General features: G+C 43.4%; 2 protein-coding genes across 3 annotated transcripts in view; one reads left to right on the top strand and one right to left on the bottom strand.

Moving 5' to 3' along the window:
- The window catches only part of LOC126272930 (lachesin-like), a 2,822,604-nt gene that overhangs the window by 1,973,969 nt on the left and 828,184 nt on the right, over positions 1-20,451 (top strand). The gene's annotated exons all lie outside the window — the stretch shown is intronic.
- The window catches only part of LOC126272928 (UDP-glucosyltransferase 2-like), a 57,734-nt gene that overhangs the window by 18,225 nt on the left and 19,058 nt on the right, over positions 1-20,451 (bottom strand). For both annotated transcript variants that reach the window (XM_049976222.1, XM_049976223.1), the window contains exons 4-5: positions 9,410-9,575; positions 3,906-4,149 (exon numbers count right to left, since the gene is read on the bottom strand). In XM_049976222.1, the coding sequence (XP_049832179.1) occupies positions 3,906-4,149; positions 9,410-9,575 (410 nt within the window). The remainder of the gene's footprint in view (positions 1-3,905; positions 4,150-9,409; positions 9,576-20,451) is intronic.

The following is a 20,451-nucleotide window of genomic DNA, read 5'->3' as shown; positions in this document are numbered from 1 at the left end:
TGGTAAGGTCATCGGTCCATAGGCTTCCACACTACGTAATCTAACTTAAGCTAAGTTACGCTAACGACATCATACACACCCATACCCCAGGGTGAACTCGAACCTCCGAGACTTGGTGGGGGGGCAAGGCGCCTTACAGTGAATAGTAATGCAATGATAAAGTAAAACATCATGCCTGATCTTTTTTACTGCATGAACGTTGAAAATGTATTATGCAATAAATCTCTCTCCTTTCATTATTTTGTGGGGATACGGGGTTGTCAGGGAGAAAAAGTTTTTAAATTATGTATATTGCTTGTTAGAAATAGCTAAGTGCTCATTCTGTAATACCGGATGAAGACGAGGATAATCTGGGTAATTTGCACTCCAAGAGCTACGTTGTGTTCGTGTTAACTTGGAACAAGTAGAAATATATCGACAGATAAGCATCACATGAAAAAAATTCCTGTTTAAAAAAAAATTTTTTCTTGTTATTGCCAGCCCGCATGTTATGTCCTGTGTACTTCGGCCATAATCAGTTACTTGTTGCCCAAGCACTTGCAGTGTCTCGTTTCCGTAGCAACTTGACTCAGCGCCAAGATATCTCGTTCGACAACATTACATTCACTTCGTTTGGCGTTTGCTGATGTTCATCTTATAACATTTTTCGAAACGGCACTCATTCCGTTCAGCCGCTCTTCTAAGCTCCTTGCTGTCTCTGAGAGGATTACAGTGACACGGGCAAGTATCTAAGAATGTCCATCCTGATGTTGATAAAGGAGGTTTCTTCGAGAGAAGTAATTTTTTAAAATACCGAAAATATTTTTGCATGGGTCGAGTTCTGAAATCACACGTGAATCATGAAGTAGCTAACATGCAATTATGAGGCCCCGGTGGTCAATAAATTTAGCAGACAAAGTAAGTATACGTGACAGTATAAATTTCGTCAAGCTCTGATTTGGTGCATATGAGCGTGTGTAACGTAGCAAATTATTACGAGTTGTCACGTTGCAGTGGAGCCAGGCAGAGAGACATTGGATACTAGGCCAGACGAGCGGTGCACTTACTTAATACCACATGCAGTACGTTACACATACTGTCAATGAATCTTAAGAAGTACTATTAAATATTAATCGATTTTTTTTCATACCACTGTACAAAATTCTATGAATAATACAACCATACTGCTAAAATTTCAATTCAATAACTTCAGTACTTTAGGAGACACAGATTTTTACCTAAAAAAAAAAACGTGCTGGCATTGTGAAACCGAGTTTAATCTACTTTACTGGAATTTTCTTTGGTTTCATTGCCATAGATTTCTGACGTAATTAAAAGTACATTGAAAAATTATTATTTCATTGCGTTTTGTTGTGTGAGTGTTTTGGAGAGACTGAGGGGATTGGGGGACACACGTAAAGTGAGAATGTGATATTTTATTGAAAACTATGTAAATGCAAGCGTGAGAAGGTTGTTGTGTAGTAGGGGAATTTGGGATATATGTCCGAGTGAGCTTAATTTTGTAAAGGGCAGCACGAGGGGGCGTTGAGTATTAAATTTGTTAGTAATTTATTTTGTGGAAACGAAGTGTATTTTCCTTTCATTAAATTTTATCTAGTTCCGGAATTAAGAGATTTCTAGTCTAAATTGCATGTGATAATCTTATGTGTTTACTTTAGAAATACCGCGAGTATAGACGCAGTCGAGACGATTTGATTGGGTGCCTAACATACTGGCCAATAGAACAGCATTTCTCGCGCGTTTGAGTAGGTCTTGGTGTCTCAGATCTATGACTCGAGATATAGTCGGTCTGGAGACGTCTTCTGGTAAACACCTACGTTAAGTGACGCTGATCAGATTTGTACCAGAATGAAGCAATTTCCACGTTTGATCCGTTCTCGTGTCGCAGTCGAAGAGAAACTAGTGTTAAGTATTTTGAGAAAGTTTGAGCTTTGTGAGTGATTTATTTTGGGACATTTCGGGTGTGAACGTTTCAAGTTGTACGTCAACTCCGCCGTGGCGGGTTTCGCGCAGGTAACGAGACGTTATGGCGAGCACTTCTGTGCAAGAAGACTACCGAACGACTGACTGTGGTAACTCGCAAGTAGTCCTGGGTCACTGTCTCTTTAGAACGTTTGAAATATCTTCGCACTGCTTTTGCTTGTGAACCCAGAACAGAGACAACCAGTATCATTTCATAACTGCTGTCGGGACTTGATAGCCGTTTTCTTTGTTTTAAAGACAATAAATCAACTAACAAGGGAACTTTTGACAGTTTTATAAAGGACTCTCGCGAATACCGAACGCTCAACAGTTAAACTAACTTTGAGCTACTGCCACATGGACTGGAGTTATGTAGTCTTTGTGTGGTAGGTATCAAGTGGAGTTTTAATAACCGCTGCTTTTGTCGGCTAAACCAGTATCTACCATCGCTGAGTGAAGGGGCAGATGACTTGAAGCCTATCCAGGTAGGTGGACTGATTGCTTAAAGGACAGTGATAGAGCGACACGTCCCACCGCACGCGATATGTTACGTTCAGCACTATTCAAAAGTGGTTTCTAGTGTGATAGGAAAGTACTCAAAGCGTTATTAACTGTACACTTGTAAGTAGGCTGTTTAGGTTTTTATGTTGGTAACGCCATGTAGCGTTCTATATGAAAATCACTGATTGTGCTGTGTGCAGTCTGTGGCTGGTTTGTATTGTTGGAATTTGCTATTGTAGTGTTGGGCAGTTGGCTGTTAACAGCGCGTAGCGTTGCGCCGTTGGAGGTGAGCCGCCAGCAGTGGTGGATGTGGCGAGAGAGATGGCGGAGTTTTGAGAGCGGATGATCTGGACGTGTGTCCATCAGTGTTAGGTAAGTGATTCATGAAAGGTATAGGTTATTGTTAGTCAGGGCTATTCTTTTGTAGGGATTTTTGAAAGTCAGATTGCGTTGCGCTAAAAATATTGTGTTTTTAGTTTAGTGTTACGTTTTTCACACGCCATTATTGTCACAATATTTCACACGATAACACGGAAACCTCAATTTGAAGAGCAAAATAAGATAACACATTAACGTAGCACTGAAAATAATAACTAGTTAATTGCAACCGCAGCTGCGAAATACTTGGTGCAAATCTACATGCGTGCCACAACTGTTTTACTGTACAACAATGAAAAACTACAACTATAAAGGAAACGATCTCTATAATTACGAGGTAGCATTAAATAATTGCTACACTAATTACACATACTACAAGAAAAAATCAGAAGATTCGAGTGAGGTATTCTCGGCTGAGTGTCGATATATGAAACGTCTCCTTTGAAATATTTATGAATGATTGTGCTTAAACTGACACAGAATATTTTTAGCGCAACGCAATCTGACTTTTAATAATCCCTACAAAAGAATGACCCTGACTAACAATAACCTACACCTTTCATGAATCGCATACCTCACAAAAATCTTCGTTCCTCGAACTACTGCCAGCTAAATAAGATTCAAACTACTGAAGGGACTAACTACTGTTAGGCATAGTTAGCAAATGAAAGATTTTGATAGAGAACAAACAATGTATTTACCTTAATAATGTTCAAAAGTCATTATATATCAGTTCATGACATCCAATCCTACAAATTTACTGTCTCTGATGGACACACGTGCAGATCATTCGCTCTCAAAACTCCTCCATCTCTCTCCACATCCACCAATGCTGGCGGCTCACCTCCAACTGCGCAACACGACGCGCCGTTAACAGCCAACTGCCCAACACTACAATAGGAAATATTCCAACAATGGAAACCAGCCACAGACTGCACACAGCACGGTCAGTGATTTTCATATAGAGCGCTACATGGCGTTACCAACATAAAAACCTAAACAGCCTATTCACACACTATGCTGCAGTTCTCAGCATAGTGTGAAAACTAGACTGTAGTACTCACTGAGCACGTCGAACTGCGGCACCCAGTTGGCCGTGTAAACGTTGTCGGGGACGGTGAGCCCCAGTTCGGCGAGGGCAGACGCGTCCACCTTCCATATGAAGCGCTGCGGGGCCAGCTGTCTGAATGCCGCTACGAAGGCCACCAGTTTCTGCAGCGGCATCGTCTCCGTCCGCACCAGCGACCCGAACGTAAACAGCACGGCGCCCACGTCTTCCGGGGCCCCGTCCAAGAACCGCTTCATATCCTGCACAAAGAATGCCGTCTGTTACCCCGCATGGCGAACTGGTTACCTGGCCGGGTGAGGCCGGAAAGCGAGTTGGGTGGGGGTGGGGAGACAACTCCAGTACTCTTGCCTCACACAGTATACGTCTGTACGGTCCACCAAGCAAAGTGCCTATTAGTAGCGAGAAGACGAAAAGGGTGTACAGAATGTTTCAAATAGTCTGCCCACGGCGCTTCGCTGGGAGTATCTGCAAAACTTCCTTGCCGCTGTCATATCGCTATGTTTGCCGATGTGTATGTTCATTCCTCCTCTGCTATTTCCGTCGCTGAAGGTAACTCCTTGCTCTTTGTTCCAATCTATACCGACTGATTTTGTTACATTTTCAGTTTCTTTGTCTGTCAGAGTATCTCTCCTCCGGTACTGTTGCTGATAATTCTTCCGTGTTATATGGCAGTGGTTCATGGAATTCTTCAATTCTTAACGTTTCGTCTAATACTACGTTGGACATCTTCAGAGGTATGGCTAGTCCTGCTGAGTCCTGCCGACTGACGAGTCGGGCGTCGGATAGCGGCCTGAATACCGAGGAAAGTTGACGTGGTATAGCTTGCACATAGTAGCAGAGAGAAAACTAGTCAAAGATAAAATGTAACTATCGATAATAGTCCGTCATAGATAAAAATCACTTATCGATTCTGTAATGCCACTGTCCATATCTCGCTTAATTTCAAGGCCTCTTCTTTTCTATTAAAATTACCTTCATGTTTATATATTTCAGTAGACTCCCTATACAGTCGTGGATAATAGTTCGTGGTAGCACTTAAAACTGTAGTTTCAGGAAACTTAACTACATGGTCACCTGACTGAAGTGCATGTTCCGCAACGGCCGATTTATCTATTTTACCCAGTCGGCAAAGACTTTTATGCTCCTTTACCCTCGTATTCACACTTCTTTTTGTAGTACTAATATAGACCTTGCCACAAGTACACGAAATTTTATACACACCGCTAGATGATAATGGTGGCCTTCTATCTTTAACAGAACGAAGTACTTGTCCTATTTTTCTGGTAGGTTTGAATACCGGTTTCACTTTATGTTTAAGCAGAATTTTGCGATTCGATCTGTAACCTTAATAATGAAAGGTAGAGACACCGTGTTCTTCCATTGCTGTGTACCATCCTTCTCCTTTGGTCTGCTGTAATCAGGTCTTAAAGCTTTTGAGTGACGTCCCTAAGGAATACGGCTATTCGGCCGGCAACTGCACTTGCCGACACTGCTCCTCACCGTAGAGGTACAGTAAGCACTCATTCGCAGTCTGAAATGATTACTGAAGCCACGGTGACAATACTTTTTACAAGCAGATTGCTTAAAACACGCCCGGGTGACCTAAAGCGGGCAACCTCAACTGCAACTCTAACTGCTTGAAACGGATCTTCCTCGGTGCAGAACACGATAAAGAGCTGGCAGCTGCAGTTGGTAGAGGTGGCTGGAAATCCTAAGAGATTAAGTCCAGATCTGCGGATTTTACAATATAGGCTATCGAGAATGCACCATGTACTCCACTTCTCTTGATAGCCAGGAGCGAGAACGATCAGGTTGTTCAGAGCATTGAGCATTAGTCACAACTTGCGTTTTTCAGTTTGACAGCCTGAAGAGCATACACAAGCCGGATGTCTCTTTCACTACTGGAGACACACTGAACGGCACAGAGAAGAGAGATTTTGTTTGACGGGTTCTCGGGAGTCCAGCCCGACACTATCGTCGAATACTCAATATATTTCGGCGCATAACCGTTCCGCCATCATCAGGTGGTTCTGAAGCAATGGTCTGTCCGCTCTCTGCGGCTTCAGTTGCGATTCCGTGCGCCGACGGCGCTGCGTGTCTTGTGGTGGGGAAGGCGGAGGGGGGGGGGGGGGGTGGAGGGAGGGGGCACAGTATCTCTTCGGCGGCCGTGGCGGAATCATCTCTTGTGCGCTTCGACCGTTGCTCCTTGACAGAGCTTAGTATTTGTTTCCAGACATTACTGAGTTGGTAACAAGTGTTCCTTTTGACGAAGTTGTCTGTTACGCGAATTTCTATCGCCTGGTAGTTTTGACACTGTGCCACACAAGCAGCTCGTAGTGAAACTGCGTGCTTAAGGAATATCGTCTCAGCTATGTGACTGGATATGTGATTTCCTGTCAGAGAGGTCACAGTTCGTTGTAATTGACGGAAAGTCATCGAGTAAAACAGAAGTTATTTCTGGCGTTCCCCAAGGTTATAGGCCCTTTGCCGTTCCTTATCTATATAAACGATTTGGGAGGTAATATGACCACCCGTCTTCGGTTGTTTGCAGATGACGCTGTCGTTTATCGACTAATAAAGTCATGAGAAGATTAAAACAAACTGCAAAACGAATTAGAAGAAATATCGGAATGGTGCAAAAAGTGCAAGTTGACCTTAAATAACGAAAAGTGTGAGGTCATTCACATGAGCGCTAAAAGGAACGCGTTAAACTTCGGTTACACGATAAATCAGTCTAATCTAAAAGCCGTAAATTCAACTAAATACCTAGGTATTACAATTACGAACAATTTAAATTGGAATGAACAGACAGAAAATGTAGTGGGGAAGGCTAACCAAAGACTGCGTTTTGTTAGGAGGACACTTAGAAAATGTAACAGACATACTAAGTAGACCGCTTATACTACGACTGTCCGTCCTCATTTAGAATGCGCGGTGTGGGATCCTTACCAGGTAGGACTGACTGAGTACATCGAAAAAGTTCAAAGGAAGGCAACACGTATTGTATTGGCGTGAAATATGGAAGCGTGTGTCACAGAAATGATACAGGATTTGGGATGGACATCATTAAGAGAAAGGCGTTTTTCGTTGCGATGAAATCTTGTCACGAAATTCTAATCACCAACTTTCACCTCCGAATTCGAAAATATTTTGTTGACACCGATTTAAATAGGGAGAAACGATCACCAAGACAAAATAAGAGCTCGTACGGAAAGATATAGGTGTTCATTCTTCCCGCGCGCTATACGAGATATGAATAATAGAGAATTGTGAAGGTGGTTCGATGAACCCTCTGCCAGGCACTTAAATGTGATTTGCAGAGTATCCATGTAGATGTAGTTCTTCGTGGAGACCAGTACTTTTGTCTCGTCATAATTCGCTGTGTGTCCAGTGTTTATGCAATGTTCTGCTAGGGTAGATTGGCTTGGTTGACCTAGGCGGGTGTAGAGTTGGTGTTCTTTGCATCGATCTTCCACCGCACGAATTATTCGCCGATATATCGTGGGCATTCGAATATCGTATCCGGCTGGACACCCGAGACTCCTTCAAACAGCATATACGCCGGGAAAGCCTCAGATCACATAAGTGAGATTTTGTTTTAGCTCAGTTACACAGGTGATTGTCCATAGCGATAGCTCGTGATCGCAAGAGTACTTAGCAGGAGTTTCCCGAACTAAACCACAAGTTATTCTGGTGATGAAGATGATGCAATTTTTTCGCAGCAGTTCTTGTTCAGATGTCCTCTTCGCTGCACAGACTATCAAAATTCTTTACCTTCCTGGCTATCTTCTGTTTTTCTCTCTCTTTTGAGCTGGTGTTCTCGTCGGATCTCCTGAAGTTCTCGGCAAATTGAGCTCTGTTCAATTCGAACTTCCTTCTATTTATTCCTCATGCAAAGGTCTTCTTTGAACCACATGCTTAAGACTTTTAAGTCTACAGGTCATAGATACAGAACTTTATTCTGTTGATCGCTCTCGTTCATTCCATAAAGCCCTTCAGAGAATTTAAGCCTTAGTTTTCCACCTGATTCATTTTAGTAGCACGGCTGCTTTCCTCCAGTTCCTCCCTCTCTTTGTCGATCTTCTCCTCCTGCCCCATCTCCTACCCACCCCATTCCCTCCCCCCGGACATCAAGTCAGTTGCAAAAAATGGGTAAATCATTAACATAAGGGGGTAGAGCGGAGACCTTTCCAGCTGCTGAATCTGTGAGAATGTCTGTCCGAACGTTTATTAGATTATCGTGTAAAAATTGAAGTAAATGGATCGCGAATTTTGTGAGATTTTGGTAACGACGTTAAGCTACGACTTCCTTTATGTATATAAACGTGTAGTTTGTATCCGTCAGATCATTTATTAGAATATCGTGTAAAAATTTGGAGTAAATGGTTCACGAACTTTTCGAGGTCTTCTTGTAAAATACATTAAAAAAAGTATAGTTGCTGCTCGTCCGAACGTATGTTAGAATGACGTGTAAAAATTTGAAGTAAGTTGGTAACTAACTTTTCGAAATTTTTGGTAACAACGTTAAATTACATCTTGGCTTTTTGTGGTAGTACAGATCAGTCGGGCGCTGTTTTCATGACCGCTGCGATAACGACTGTTTTAGGTGAAAACCGGCGTAGAGATTTATCTGTTTGTGTTTACTTTTTATTATTTGTTTAACAGCTCTATCTGGCCTAATTCCACCTCAGTAATCTTGTCAGATCATCGGCCAGAGCGTGAGATTAGACCTTGGTGCAGTTCTCCGTACCTCGACTATGTATTTGATTCACTTATCTTTCCTTGAAAACATTCATTCTCGCACTTACGGATTACCTTCTCTGACACACAAAAAATGGTTCAAATGGCTCTAAGCACTATGGGACTCAACATCTGAGGTCATCAGTCCCCTAGAACGTAGAACTACTTAAATCTAACTAACCTAAGGACATCACACACATCCATGCCCGAGACAGGATTCGAACCTGCGACCGTAGCGGTCGCGCGGTTCTAGACTGAAGCGCCTAGAACCGCTCGGCCACTGAGGCCGGCTCTTACACACCTCATGTATTACTTCTTCCAGTATTACGTTCTTCAGCTACACGTATTCACGTTGATCCTGTATGTTTTTCACGTGATTCTACAGACGTCACATTAGATGTTCGTGTCACTCTGCCACAATTCAAAACAGTGGTTGTTAAGTTTTCTTATCGGGTACACTGGTAGCTTACTTTTGAAATTCCCACATAGTTTACCAAAAGTGCTTCAGACCATTTTTTTAGTGTTCTGTTTATTGATTTTCCGTCCATCCGCAAAACCACTTTCAACTCTTGTCTGTAGTAACTCTAGCTTTCAAATGCGATCTTAGGTGACTACATTATTTTGCTTAGGTCTCTTAAACACAAATTAATTTATGCATTGAAGTTTTTTCCTTAACTTAGAGGAAACAATCTCAGTAGTGGCATAAATAAGAAAAATGGATAGTGTTATCTGACAACAGACCTTTGAGCAAGCACTTACATCGGGCAGTTTCTTAGGTTTGCTGGGGATGTGCATTCCGCCGACTTCCACTACGTTGGGGAGGAAGGGCCGCGCGTGGTTGATGCTGAAGTGGCTGTTCACCAGCATCAGGTTCGTGTTCGTCACCAGATCCGCCGTCCTGGGAATCCCCTTGCCGAAATATCGCCTGATAAACAGAATACATTTTGTTCGGTAAGAGTTCATATACTGGAGAACTGAATGTAATTATACTGAAACATTTAATATTCACTTCCTCATAAAATTTTTTACAAATTTTCAGCAGAATTCTGCTCAAATACTACACACGTAATAATATTATTAATAGCAATAATTCTGTCAACAATTTTTACAGTGTTACCAAGTTAATAGCTTCTCCATGTTGCTTGTGTCACTGTTATATTTGTATTAGTGTATTTATTCCCTCTGAAAAAGTCTTAACAGGCAAAGGATGAAAAAATCTAGGATCGATACAATTAAACAAAATTATTATGCTTCAAGTAATTCTAATTTTATAATTTTAGAAGCAACTGTTTAAGAGTTTTTTTAGCTTTAAATGTCACGAGTCAAAAAGATTACGAAATTGGTTTGGTGGATGACACGCGTAGGTAGCAGCAACGTGAAGCTGACATCAAAGTTTAGTTCAAATCTGACAGATTTTGGGAAGTGGTACCTCTGGCTGGAAACTATGTTAATGGCAAAAAATCATCTACCGAAAAATAGACAGAAATTCAAATTAAGTTTAAACTTACCCTCTGAAATATACCCTATCCACAGTTTTTCTTTACCGCCTTCGTCTTTTTCTGCTTAGTTTGCCTTCTTCCTTTCCGTCTGATGGCCTCCGTTTATTTATATACACGTGTTTTTAGCCTTGACCTTGTAACCAAAATCACGTTTTCATACTCAGTGAAAAATATGATTGTCTGCATTGAAAACAGAGTTGTAGCCAAAACACCAATATACATGGCGATTTTGTTTTATGCGGACAAACTGCAGGAAAGGGTCTCTGAGAGGAAAGGAGTAGAAGAGATTACATGGTCACAAGGCCGGAAATGCTTTCCAAGGGATGTACACCCATGTAAAGGTGGAGGTAGAAGGTATTTGAGAGTGCGGGTTTCAATGACTGAAAGCAATCATAGGAGACACGAGGCTAGTGGGACTTTTCTACTTGTACTGTTATTTTAACTTCACAATTAAGAGGGCAGTGAGTTGGAGCACCGTCCTATTGTAACCACGTCAACCTTTGTACCTGCAAAGGCACGTCTTCCAGTAGTGGAACCAGGGTCATCAGCAGCAAGTGGAGATGTGCCTCGCTTATGAGACGTTGTGGAAAGATGACTGGTGCCGCGACGTGGTCGCCGGTATTTCGCTCTCACACACAGAGGATGAAAAATGGTTCCGATGCCTCTGAGCACTATGGGACTCAACTTCTGAGGTCATTAGTCGCCTAGAACTTAGAACTAGTTAAACCTAACTAACCTAAGAACATCACACAAAGCCATGCCCGAGGCAGGATTCGAACCTGCGAACGTAGCGGTCTCGCGGTTCCAGACTGCTGCGCCTAGAACCGCACGGCCACTTCGGCCGGCACAGAGGATGAACCGGTGGTAATGCATCGCTGCCACCATACCGTGGGGATTCTCCGTAGGCCACGGGTAGGCGTTGTGAAGGTTGACGATACCGACCATCGTAAAGGCAGCCTCATCTGCGATTAGGACGGATGAACGAAATTCCACCGAAGTGATGGCCTGTCCAACAAACGAGCGACAAAACTGTCGCAGTGACGGTGAGTAATAAGGCCAGTACGCTTTCTAAAGTAATACCCGCAGTGGCATTGCCGTGGAGAATGTTCCACACGGTCCCCTGACTTACACCATGCAGGCGGTTCAAATGGCTCCAAGTACTGTAGGACTTAACATCTGAGGTCATCAGTCCCCTAGAATTAGAACTACTTACACTAACCTAAGGGCATCACATACTTACATCCCCGAGGCAGGAGTCGAACCTGCGACAGCAGCAGCGCCTAGAACCGCTCGGCCACAGCGGCCAGCCATGCAGGCGGGCCATCTGGTAGTACTGACGTTGAGTCACTGTGGAAGATCTTTATATCCACCTTCCCTGGGCCGCATTTCTGGTCGTATGATTATACGACCGTTTCCTCTACTTGTTCTCGCAGGAACGTTTACTGCACTTTGTCCCCATTTACTGCTGTGTGCAGAATATTTAGGAAAAATAGTAACTTTAGGGCAATAGGATATAATTGCATTCGAAATGATGCTGTATATGGAATGTAGATCAGGAATGTTAAGAGTTGGAGAAATGCAGTTTGAAAAAGTGAACACATTTAAGTATCTAGACGTAGACATCACTTCAAGAAATGAGATCGAACTGAAGAAGAGATTACTGGCGGGAAATGCGTGCTGCTTCTCACTGAATAGATTACTTTCATCACGGATATTGCCTAGGAATTTAAAGATTAGAATATACAAAACTATTATTTCACCAATTATGCTGTATGGGTGTGACACTTGGTCTCTCACTGTGGAAAATTAAAAGCCGTTTCGAGTATTTGAAAACGAAATTCTGAGGGAAATTTTCAGAGAAAAAAGGGATGACATTGGCGGAGAGTGGAGAAAACTGCATAACGTAGAGGTTCACGAACTCTATTCAAGCTCTGAGAAAATCAGTCTTATTAGATCACGTAGGCTGCGATGGACGGGTCACGTAGCTCGAATGGTTGAGGGCAGGGTAGCGCGCAGAGTACTGGTGGGGGCACTTAGAGGAAAAACGTCCTGTGGGGAGACCAAGGCGTAGATGGGAGGACAATGTGACGGCTGATTTGAGGAGCCTAGGTATTGAAGGTGAATGGCAGGAGATAGCCCAAGACAGGGATGGATGGCGAAAATACGTTGCTGCGATAATGGACTCTCGAGTCCGGTATGACCAGTGAGCCGGCTGGAGTGGCCGTGCGGTTCTAGGCGCTACAGTCTGGAACCGAGCGACCACTACGGTCGCAGGTTCGAATCCTGCCTCGAGCATGGATGTGTGTGATGTCCTTAGGTTAGTTAGGTTTAATTAGTTCTAAGGTCTAGACGACTGATGACCTCAGAAGTTAAGTAGCATAGTGCTCAGAGCCTGGCTCAGGGTCATCACCAGTGTGTGTGTGCGTGTATACGTGTGTGTGTGTGTGTGTGTGTGTGTGTGTGTGTGTGTGTGTGGAATATTCAGATAAAATAGTGACTTTAGGGCAATTTCCCATGTAGTGCTTTACTTGTATTCTCAGTCGAATGTAATTCACATGTAAATCGAGAGATACATGGGAAGAATCGAAAATGTGACATTTAATGACTGAATTGAACGTTATTCACTATATGAAACCAGAGAAGGATGTATAGTATGTCTCTGAGAAAAGGCTACTCAAATGTGAAAATGACACACGTCATAAGTGAAAACCATTAAACGTAAAATAATTTTTCCAGAGAGCCTCTGCTTTCGATAAAATGGCAAATTTATTTTTTCAGAACAACACGCATATACGCTCCACTTAAAAGCTGTGTTGGAGAAGTCAACGATATGAAGAGTGCGTTGATAAAGGCGTTGGTTCATATGAGAGGAAAGCCACAGTGGGACTTACCTGCTCACGTTTCGCAAGGTGTACCGTGGAAGTTATTCTAGGCTTCAGAGGGCGGCTATAAATTCAATTAACTGGTGCGATATGACTTTGTGAGAAGTTCGCTGGTGCAGGGGGTTGCGTGGGATGCGTGACGTACAAGAACTTCCAGGGAGCCACCTAGCTTAAACTGTTAGCGCGATCGTTGAAGACCACTGGCACCGCTGCGACTCAAGAACCAATGACAGTGCAGGGCAGTGGCAGAAGACTCCACCACATGCTGTAGCGCTGGAGTCATCGCCGAGATAACCGTTTCCCTATGCAGGCAGGCTACTGCTCCGAGATTCGCAACACGTCGCAGCAGCGGCGCGCCACGGCGCGGGCCAGCTCGCAATGTTTACAGATGAGCAAAGAAGTCTACGCCCAGCGACACGAAACCCAAGTTTCTAATTACGTTCCGCTTCTCCCGATGAAATTTCAAAGTACGTACAAACATCTCCACAGCGCTGGCTGGTACCCTCTGCCATGCACTCGATAGTGGATTGGGTATTACTGTATAAACTCCTGTGTACGTGTCGTCGTGTATAGTGGCTCCCTGGTCAGTCTCAGGAGACTTCACATTTCTGATATCCCCCTATCCCTCTGTTTATGTTCCCACAAATTATTTCAGTTGGATGACGTATGGTATACTATCACAAAACGTCCGCAGTATGCAGCTCGGCCACCTCATGGGCGACGATCGATCTGGCTTTAGGTAGGATAAAGGCACCAGACAAGCAATCCTAACTATGCTCTTGATAACGGAAGCAGAACTTAAATAAAGACACCGTTATCGGATCTCTCGACCTAGAAAAAGCGTTCGCCAGTGTAAAATGGAGCAAGATGATCGTAATTACAGGGAAAGCAGCTGTAACCTATAGCGGAAGACGGATAATTTTAGTATGTACGAGAACCAAAAGGGAACTACGCAACTGAAAGACCAAGAACGACGTGCTTGGAGTAAAAGAGGGCGTAAACCAGAGATGCAGTTTTTGGTTCATACTGTTCAGTCTGTACATCAAAGACGTAGTAACGAAAATAAAATAAATGTCCAAGGATGGGATTAAAATTCAGGATGAAAAAATTTCATGAATTAGGAAACTTGATCGCTATGGTATTCTCAGTGAAAAAGATGTACAGGACATAATGAATGGAACGAACAATCTGCTGAGCACAGAATATTTATAAGAGAAAGCCGAAGAAAGTTGGACGCGGGAAGAACGCAAAGGAACGTGAAGGAACTAACAATATCAGCTACAGCGAAGCTTTATGTGAAATCATCGGTGACGAGTGAAAATGTGTGCCAGACCGGGATTCGAACCCAGGAAGCCCTGCTTACTACGCAGTTGCTTTAAACAAGGCGCAAATATGCGGACTATCACGGCATATTCACCGGTTGACTTATTCCCACTTTGCGCCATCCGTCAGCAGTCCTCGTCCATTTCCTTCATTCTCTCTAATTTTCGATTCCCGCCGGATGTCGAACGTCGACGTGCATCGGCGATGAAGGTTGTCGATTCATTGTCCATCAAGGTGAACCAGTTATACGAACGCGTGGAGTGACTTCCATGGCACCTGAGAGGACTGTAGAGAGATAAACTTGTCCGAAGGAACAGACACCACGCATTCGTTTGAAAAAAGAAAGAAATGAGGAGCAGCGGAAATGAGATTAGTGAGAAACTTACCATCAGAACTGGAGGCCGCGAAGTAGATGAACGAATTCTGCTACTTTAGAAGCAAAATAAACCATGGAGGAAGCAGAACGTGGGAATTAGACTAGCACAGTCAGAGAGAGCATTCCTTGCCAAAACATAAGCTTTAATTTGGAAAATAAAATTACTAGAATGTGTGGTTGGAGAACAGCAATGTATGAAAGTGAAGCATCCATTGTGAGAAAACCAAAAGAGAAGAGAATCGAAGAATTTGAAGGGGGGTGGTATAGAAGATTGTTGAAAATTAGATAAAAATTGAGGAGGTTCTTCACAGAATGTGTTCACAAAATGTTCAAATGTGTGTGAAATCTTATGGGACTTAACTCCTAAGGTCATCAGTCCTTAAGCTTACACACTACTCAACCTAAATATCCTAAGGATAAACACACACACACACCCATGCCCGAGGGAGGACTCGAACCTCCGCTGGGACCAGCCGCAGAGTCCATTGCAGAATGTGGAAAACACTCATAAGAAGGAGGGACGAGGTGTTAGGACGTGTGTTAAGACGTCAAGGAATGACTTCCATGGCACCTGATAGGGCTGTAGATAGGAAAAACTGCAAGGGAACATAGAGATGGGAAAATATCCAACAAATAATCGAGGACGCAGGATGTAAGCGCTACTCTTAGACGAAGAGGTTGGCACAGAAGAGAAAGTCGTGGTGAAGCGCATGAAAGCAGACAGACGAACGATGAACTCCCAGCCGGCTTCGGTGGCCGAGCGGTTCTAGGTGCTACAGTCTGGAACCGCGCGACCGCTACGGTCGCAGGTTCGAATCATGCCTCGGGCATGGATGTGTGTGATGTCCTTAGGTTAGTTAGGTTTAAGTAGTTCTAAGTTATAGGGGACTGATGACCTTAGAAGTTAAGTCCCATAGTGCTCAGGGCCATTTGAACGTTTTACGAACTCATAATCCCCTTGCCCTCTCACCCTCCACGATCATAGGATAGGTGTGCACTGTCAGAGGGGAAGTACCCTAGCTCGAACGACTGAAACCGAATCGATCAGAGAGGTTTTCACGGGTGGAATTCGCTTGATTTTTGTTATTTTGGACTAGGCTGCAATCTAAGACATGTTCCTGTGTTTAAAGTTTCGCGTCCTTATTCTAGGGATATCATCAGAGATTGCGTCTTAAACTGTCGTGAGAATCGTTACAGACAAGGCGAATTACTTAGACGTACCCACACATCAGATTGTGACGTTATGAGACCACTCCTGCGGGCCTCCCACATGAGCGAAACGCCACAGCGGTCCTTCTCCAGGTTACGCGATCTGCCCACTTACTGAACGTGTTCGGGGAGACCGCAAACTGCAGTGGTCGATCGTTGATCACTCGTAATTTCCAGGTCACGTGATGAATCGCGTACCACGTGTCGCAGTGCGACTGCGTGCCTGCCACTCTTTTCTCTGTTTTATAACGCTGATCGTGTACTTTTGTTTCCTTACTCTATGTCTGCGTGAAGTGGACTTTAGAATTTATAGCTATTCAGGGAGCACGAATTTTCTCAATGAAGTGAACTTGAAGTCTACGTTTTTGTTACAGCGTAAAGTCAAGGGCCAGCACGCCAGTCGAAAACGATAGAGCAATGAGGGCTGTGAAGAAGACGTCAGCCAATTGCACTCTGACTGAACCCTCTCCAGGAAGACAACGCGATGACAGGGCCTGTATACGCAGAGGACATAAGCGCCGACTGGTCGCGGCCCACTTTTGTAGCAGCATCAAGATTAGGCACTTCAAGACCAGATGGTGGTGGTAGTTAGTGACAACGAGGTCATTAGAGACAGAGCGCAAGCTCGGGATAGGGAAGGACTGGGAAGAAAATCGGCCGTGCCCTTTCAAAGGAACCATCCCGGCATTTGCCTGAAACGATTTAGGGAAATCACGGAAAACCTAAATCAGGATGGCCGGAGACGGGATTGAACCGTCGTCCTCCCGAATGCGAGTCCAGTGTGCTAACCACTGCGCCACCTCGCTCGGTTTCAAGACCAGAGACTTAGGAATTGTACTCTACTGGCCATTAAGATTGCTACACCAAGAAGAAATACAGATGATAAATGGGTATTGAATGGACAAATATATTATACTAGAACTGACATGTGATTACATATTCAAGCAATTTGGGTGCATAGATCCTGAGAAATCTGTACCCAGAACAACCACCCGTGGCCGTAAAACGGCCTTGATACGCCTGGACATTGAGTCAAACGGCGCTTGGATGGCGTGTACAGGTACAGCTGCCCATGCAGCTTCAACACGATACCCCAGTTCATCAAGATTAGTGACTGGCGTATTGTGACGAGCCACTTGCTCGGCCACCATGGAATAGAAGTTTTTAATTGGTGAGAGTTTGGAGAATGTGCTGGCCAGGGCAGCAGTCGAACATTTTCTGTCTCCAGAAAGGCCCGTACAGGACCTGCAACATGCGGTCGTGCATTATCCTGCTGAAATGTAGGGTTTCGCAGGGATCGAATGAAGGGTAGAGCCACGGGTCGTAAAACATCTGAAATGTAACGTCCACTGTTCAGAGTGCTGTCAATGCGAATAAGAGGTGACCGAGACGTGTAAGCAATGGCACCCCTTACAATCATGCCGGGTGATACGCCAGTATGGCTATGAGGAATACACGCTTCCAATGTGCGTCCACCGCAATGTCGCCAAACACGGATGCGACCATCATGATGCTGTAAACAGAATCTGGATTCATCCGAAAAAAATGACGTTTTGCCATTAGTGCATCCCGGTTCGTCGTTGGGTACACCATTGCAGGCGTTCCTTTCTGTGATGCGGCGTCAAGGGTAACCGAAGCCATGGTCATCGAGCTGATAGTCTATGCTGCTGCTAACGTCGTCCAACTGTTCGTGCAGATGGTTATTGTCTTGCAAGCGTCCCCATTGTTGACTCAGGGATCGAGACGTGGCTGCACGATCCGTTACAGCTATGCCGATAAGATGCCTGTCATCTCGGCTGCTAGTGAAACGAGGCCGTTGGGATCCAGCACGGCGTTCCGTATTAGCCTCCGGAAGCCACCGTTTCCAAATTCTGCTAACAGTCATTGGATACTTACCAACGCGAACAGCAATGTCGCGATACGATAAACCCCAATCGCGATAGGCTACAATCCGACATTTATCAAAGTAAGAAACGTAATGATACGCATATCTCCTCCTTACACGAGGCATCACAACAACGTTTCACCAGGCAACGCCGGTCAACTGATGTTTGTGTATGAGAAATCGGTTGGAAAGTTTCCTCATGTCAGCACGTTGTAGGTGTCACCACCGGCGCCAACCTTGTGTGAATGCTCAGAAAAGCTAATCATTTGCATATCACAGTATGTTCTTCCTGTCGGCAAAATTTCGCGTCTGTAGCACGTCATTTTCGTGGTGTAGCAATTTTAATGGCCTGTAGTGTATATACTGAAGAACATTGTTTGTTTGGCTATTGCCCTTTGCTTTCGACCCATCTGTTTAGCGCAAAGATAAGTATTGTAATCATTTCCTTTTGTAATAAAATTCATTAATATGATTTGTTTCAATTGTTGTCTAGCGATCCGAGAAAGCGGGTTTCCTAGATACCGCATAGTGGACAACTAGGCAGGATTCAACAGCTCTAATTACTATTAGAAAGGAATATAAATATAAAAACATTCTTGCGATGCAAAGTCACCTGCCAATTCGGGAAGCGAACAGGGAAGCCGTGAAACGAAAAATTCCGCATGAAAAATGGGCCTTTGAAACAATCAAGGAGGCCAGAATAGTACAGGACCCACACATTTTGCAGTGAGCAGCATTTTGAAATTTTCGGTTTAAAAAAATCAGTTCACGAATCTCGATCTAATTATGTGGGCTTACTTATGAAACGACTAGACGCCTTATTGCAGTTAATAAGTGCCAATTGAATGAGGTAATATTAAGTGGACATTTTAATTTAAATGTTTATTCTTAATTCATGGTCGTAAAGTCCCTTTGCTTTTTATATAGCCTAGCTCCCCCTCATGCGATGTAACAACGTTTACGGAAATCGGCGGTGCTGCTATTGGTGACCTTTACAGAGAAACATCGAGATTGCAAAGCTAGTGTGCAATAAATGAAATAGGAAATATGGACTTTAAAACTTATACAGGAGATACAAGCTGGAAAAGTGTGCACAACAGACTTGTGACAATGAAAGATGAAATGTAATCTGCAACATAGTCGACAGTAGCCAAGAAAAGTGTTTTGAGACAAGTTTCATAAATTGCAGTCCCGTTTTTTAATTTGTTTTATTTTTTGAAGCATTGGTCGATGTGCGAAGAACAACTCTGACCGCTGTTAAACATAGTTCATTTTCCAGCTTTACGACACATTGGGTTGGAAATACTGATTAAAATTTTTCGGTATATCGCTCGTGTGTGGCCGGATCAGAGCAAGTGGTATCGCCTGCGACCGGTATCGCTCGCTCTGGGGCCTTACGATCGAGCAGTCACATCGACTTCTTTTATGGAGCGTATAGTGTGGAAGAGATGATGCTGGTTTCTGTATTTACGAGTAGGGTGCACAGCTTGTGTAATTTCAATCCTCCTTTCTTCTGTTACAGTTGTTTTGATCTTTTGAATTTTTACGGCCTCTCTCTACATCTTGGCATAGTAACGATTAGACTTCGATAAAACCACAGTATCAAAGACACGTATTTGGTGGCTTCATTTTCCCAATGCTTGATGTGTACAGTTGACCACATGTACAGCATATTTTGAATATTGCTTCTTTGGCAATAAACATGCGGAGGTACTTCGAAGTGTTCAGATATTTATACTAATTTCTTGTTACGTTTAAACACTTACGCCGTATCTTCCGAGCACCTTGCCGATGCAGTCTGTAACTGTTTTCACGAATATGAGGAAAACTTGATCTTCAGATGCTTCGTTTTCGCTAGATTATACTGCCCTATTTCGCTCTGTGTCAGAGTGTGGATTCCTACTTAAAGTAATACTTAAATGATAGTGCTCTTCCTCCTAGTTCTGCAGATCACAAATTCTTTCAGCCATGTCCACCAGTATTTCAATCACTTCTTTTTCGTGCTTGGAATGCTATTTGGAATTTTTGTGTAGTTCAGTGTGAGTGGGCTTTCTGCCAACTTTGTCCGCTTAACTTTTGACATGTTTTCTAAAGACCTGTGCATCCAAAAATGAAATCTGACATCCTTTCCATTTTCCCATAGTGAACTTTATACTGGCGTTAATATGATTCAGAATTTCTAAATTTTGTGTACAATCGATATATGGAGGTTATCTAGAGAAGCACGAATTGTTGCAGAAACAGTTCAGTCCAACACAGAATTATAAGCACTAGGCCGATAAAAGTCTTAAGTAAGGTATTATTTCCCAAAAAATTAACTTCGCGTGAAACAATGAATACTAAAGAATGCAACACATACAGAGTTGAGGTGTTGTTGCACGTTCTTCTCTTATTTGTCGTCGAATTGTAGATGCGGAGATTCAAAGAAGTGATCAAAACGCAGCAGATTAGAAGATTATGTGCAATTCACAATCTATTCGCATAGCCACTATGTGCATGTTATCTAGATCTCTGACACACGCTGTTCTAAAACTATTTTTATTCGGTTTTATCTGTTAGCACTGGGGTACTCACTTTGTCAGTTGTTTCACCAAATATACGTCAAATTGTTTGTTTGCATCATCACT

This window comes from Schistocerca gregaria, chromosome 5 (assembly GCF_023897955.1).
Source record: "Schistocerca gregaria isolate iqSchGreg1 chromosome 5, iqSchGreg1.2, whole genome shotgun sequence".
In the NCBI taxonomy this organism is placed as follows: domain Eukaryota; kingdom Metazoa; phylum Arthropoda; class Insecta; order Orthoptera; family Acrididae; genus Schistocerca; species Schistocerca gregaria.
Note: the sequence above shows the minus strand (reverse complement) of the source record. Positions and strands in the feature narration are given on the sequence as shown.